General features: G+C 41.5%; 1 protein-coding gene across 1 annotated transcript in view; it reads right to left on the reverse strand.

The window, feature by feature from the left end:
- The window catches only part of LOC104912655, a 35,353-nt gene that overhangs the window by 21,786 nt on the left and 9,760 nt on the right, over positions 1 to 3,807 (reverse strand). The window contains exon 2 of the mRNA XM_010716751.2: positions 1,681 to 1,801. Coding sequence (XP_010715053.1) covers positions 1,681 to 1,795 — 115 coding nt within the window. The 5' untranslated portion in view covers positions 1,796 to 1,801. The remainder of the gene's footprint in view (positions 1 to 1,680; positions 1,802 to 3,807) is intronic.

The following is a 3,807-nucleotide window of genomic DNA, read 5'->3' on the forward strand; positions in this document are numbered from 1 at the left end:
AAAATAATAAAGCTAATGCACATAATAGCCTGTGTCTTGTTATTTAAGAAATCTCTTCCCGGCATCGGACATCGACAGTACGTGTAAATGCACTTTCTCCAATAACTATGCCCAAGGAGCAGCTTGACGGACCGCCAGGCAGCACAATGACTGTTCTACCTTAGCAACGTACAGAAGATGACATGTTCCCTTTAGAACTAATTGCTTCATTCAAAAGGAAAAAAAACCCAACCAAAAAAAAACACCTACAACCTTTTACAAAATCCTAGCCTGGTCTCTTTGCTTGATGAGTAATTTCAGACTAGACATTGAAGCTTTTGTTTGTTGTTAAAAGACAGAAAAGTGTTTTGTTAAGTCAATTTAATTTTCATACTTGCGAAAAAGAGTTCAGAAGGGTATTTTTCATTTTATTATTTGAACATTTGCATTATACATTCTGCTGGGCCTTCCCTAATGTGACTCAAGGCTGACAAGTTCAGGCTGTCAAACACAACCCTTCGCATCAGATAAATCACCCTACACCAAGATCCCATCATAACTACTGACACAGGCCAAGCTATGCATCTGAAAGTCAGAAAATATTCTCAACTTTGTTATTACTCTTACTGTGCATTCTCACGTGCGTAACATGAAAATACTTCAAGAAACACTTCCAAAATTCACAGTATTCTTAGCATCAGACTGCTCCCCACCTCCTCAAATTAAAAAGAAAAGACAGGAATTCCATTTCTTGCTCCTTCAAAAGAGAAGCAGTTGTAATGACTTCACAGACAAATCAATGCCATTTCCAAAGGACTTTTCATTTTTTTCTTCCCTTCTTTGAAAAATTATAACAATTTCACAATGAGCCCTAGGGAACGAGCTCATGAAAATGCACAGAGCAGACAGCATGAGGAAAAGTCTTTGGTTATATATTTCAGGAGGCAGCAAATGGGCCTCTCCGCTGCTCTGTGAGAATAATTATGTATGCATTTGCTGTATCCCATAATCATCATCATCACGGAGATGACATTTCATAGCAGAGCTGGGAATCTGCCATTCCCAAAATTATTTTTTGTTTGGAAGGAGAAATTATTCTAAATAATGTCTGGGGAGGATAGATATAGGAGAGCATAAATTTGAGAGTCAGACTTTACAGCCATAATCCTATCAACTAGCTTTCTAAATAATTTTATTCTATCATTAACTCAACTCCACATTTGCAAAACAGTAATGCATCTGTCTATGACAGAGTCCAAGGCTACTGATAATTTCTTTGAGATATTATGATCTGGTGCATTAATGTGGACTACTCAGATCGTGCCTGCATGGAGCAATTCCTATGGACTTCATGAAGCCTTGGCCAGATTTGTGGTGGTAGAGGGACACTTTTCATTATTTTATCCTGTCAAAAGTGCTCCAATGAAGCAAGTCATTGCATGGCCATAGAATAACATATACGAAGGAGAGGGAGTATCGGGAAGAGCTGAGTTTAATTGTACCTTTGCTTAACTCAGACAGCCCAGATTCATCTCCTAACTGATGAAGAAAAAATTTTAAAAAAGGAGCAGCTGAAGGCACTGAGAATTTAGTGAACCGTCCCTCCCCAAGGATTGTTTCTACCCCACCAGGTTATAGCTAGTATCCTCAGAGATGCACCAAGGCCCTGTTATCAAGACCCAAACCAAGGGAAGGACTTACCCAATTTGCTCTGGCTGTACACGTTTGCTGGGTCCCTGCAAGCACAGAGAAGAGGCTCCTGGTACAAGAAAGCTGGCCGGATCCACACGCATTGCCCATGACTATTCTCCAGCATCCTGGCCTGCTTCCAAAAGAAAATCAGCCTACAGGTAGTTCCACATTAGGCCTCATTAACTGATCACAGAAACTGATTTCATCAGTTTTTGGGATGATGTACATAACTGTACACATAGCAGTACCTCCTCTGATAAGCTATGCTGCCACACAGGAAGTCATAACATCTAACCATTAGACAGTAGGTGCATTATTTCACTTATTCCTTATTCCAGTGGCTCTGTAATACGGAGAGTGAGTGCATGCCCAACTACATGCCTGACTGCAGATTAGATCATTGCTTCTGGAAGAACTGCATTATATTAGGCATCACAGTGGGCAAATATCACAGCACTCCTTTGCACAATACTCCTGCAGGACTTTAGTTTTCTGATCTTACACCAGCTTTCCACATGCAGGAGCTTCGTACAGGCTGAGTGGGCTGATATGAACCGACTTGGACCAAACTGGGCTTGATCAAGTGCAATTCTAGTTTGAAAAGGGTTACTTAAAAGTATTCCTAAATTCTGATGTTGGGAACAAGTTCTGGCAAAAACATAGTCTTAATGCATTGAAAGCTCAATCATTAAATTAGCTATGAGCCTAACACACAAAAATCAGCAGTCTTTGATTCTATGCTACCTAAATGTGCAGCAACTATTTGCAAATGCAAAGCATATTCTCCAGGTGTCCTGTACAGTACACGCTGTGCAGAAAGCCACTACCAAACTTCAAGCTAGGATAAATTGCTGGCTGGACAAGAAAGCAGCACTTTCCAACAACATGATGTCACTTATGCATATGTGGGAGAAGGAGAAAATCTTGATTTGTTCTGGCCGTAGATGAGGGCACAGCTTGAAATTAATTGATCGTGGGTGCATTCAAAGTAACAGCCTGATCCAGTTCCAGCAAAATCCAATAGCAAATCTTTGGTGCACAACTACACTGAACGTGCCAGACTTTCTTCCCAAAGACTTTAACTCGCACTTAATTTTGCAGAAGTGATCAGAACTTCTCACCTTGTTCAGGGAATTTCTAATTAGGCTCTATAGGAGCTGGGGAAAAGATAGGTTGATATTTGAGAAGTTTTCTTTGTTATAATTCTCAGCAGACAGCCAAGTTTAGATGAAACTTGTGTGAAGATTATTCCTCAGTCAAGATTCCAACCCACCACCTTTTCTTTCCATCTGTGTCATCTCCACTATCATAGCATCGTAGTATTTTATAACCTCACTTTCTAAATACTGCATGAGGCAGAAAGATGTTTGCTGCCCCATTTCAATTAATAGAGTTCTACAGAATTATCTTAAGCATTCTAACAGTGGTGTTCTGCAGAATAACTCTTCTGACTTGCTCACCCATTTGCTTAACACACTTTTCCCCTGCTGTTTGCTTTTTCCCCACCAATGCCTTACACTCAACTTGGAACTTAACTTTCTGATGCAGGTGGTGGAGGAACCGACGCGGGGAGGGGTGTTACTGGACCTTATTTTCACCAACAGGGATGGACTTGTTAAGGAAGTAAAGGTAGGGGGCAGTTTGGGTTGTAGTGATCATGAGATGGTGGAGTTCAAGATCCTGAGCGGAAGAAGCAAAGCAATAAGTAGGATTGCTACCCTGGACTTTAGGAGAGCCAACTTCGATCTCTTCCGGGACCTACTTGGAGCTATCCCGTGGGCTCGGGTGTTAGAAGGTAAGGGGCCTCTGAGAGCTGGTCAGCATTAAACAGCTCTTCTTCCAAGCTCAGGATCGGTGCGTCCCTGTGAGCAAGAAATCGGGAAAAGGTGGCAGGAGACCTTTGTGGATGAGCAAGGAGCTCATGCGCAAGCTCAAAGGAAAGAAGAAGGTCCATGAAATGTGGAAAAAGGGTCTGATCGCTTGGGAAGAATATAGGAATGTAGTCAGGGCCTGCAGGGATGCAACGAGGAAGGCTAAAGCCCGTCTGGAATTGAATCTAGCTAAAGTGATAAAGGATAATAAAAAAGGCTTCTTCAAGTATGTTAATAGCAAAAAGGAAAACTAGGGAGAATGTGG

This window comes from Meleagris gallopavo, chromosome 11 (genome assembly GCF_000146605.3).
Source record: "Meleagris gallopavo isolate NT-WF06-2002-E0010 breed Aviagen turkey brand Nicholas breeding stock chromosome 11, Turkey_5.1, whole genome shotgun sequence".
Taxonomy (NCBI): domain Eukaryota; kingdom Metazoa; phylum Chordata; class Aves; order Galliformes; family Phasianidae; genus Meleagris; species Meleagris gallopavo.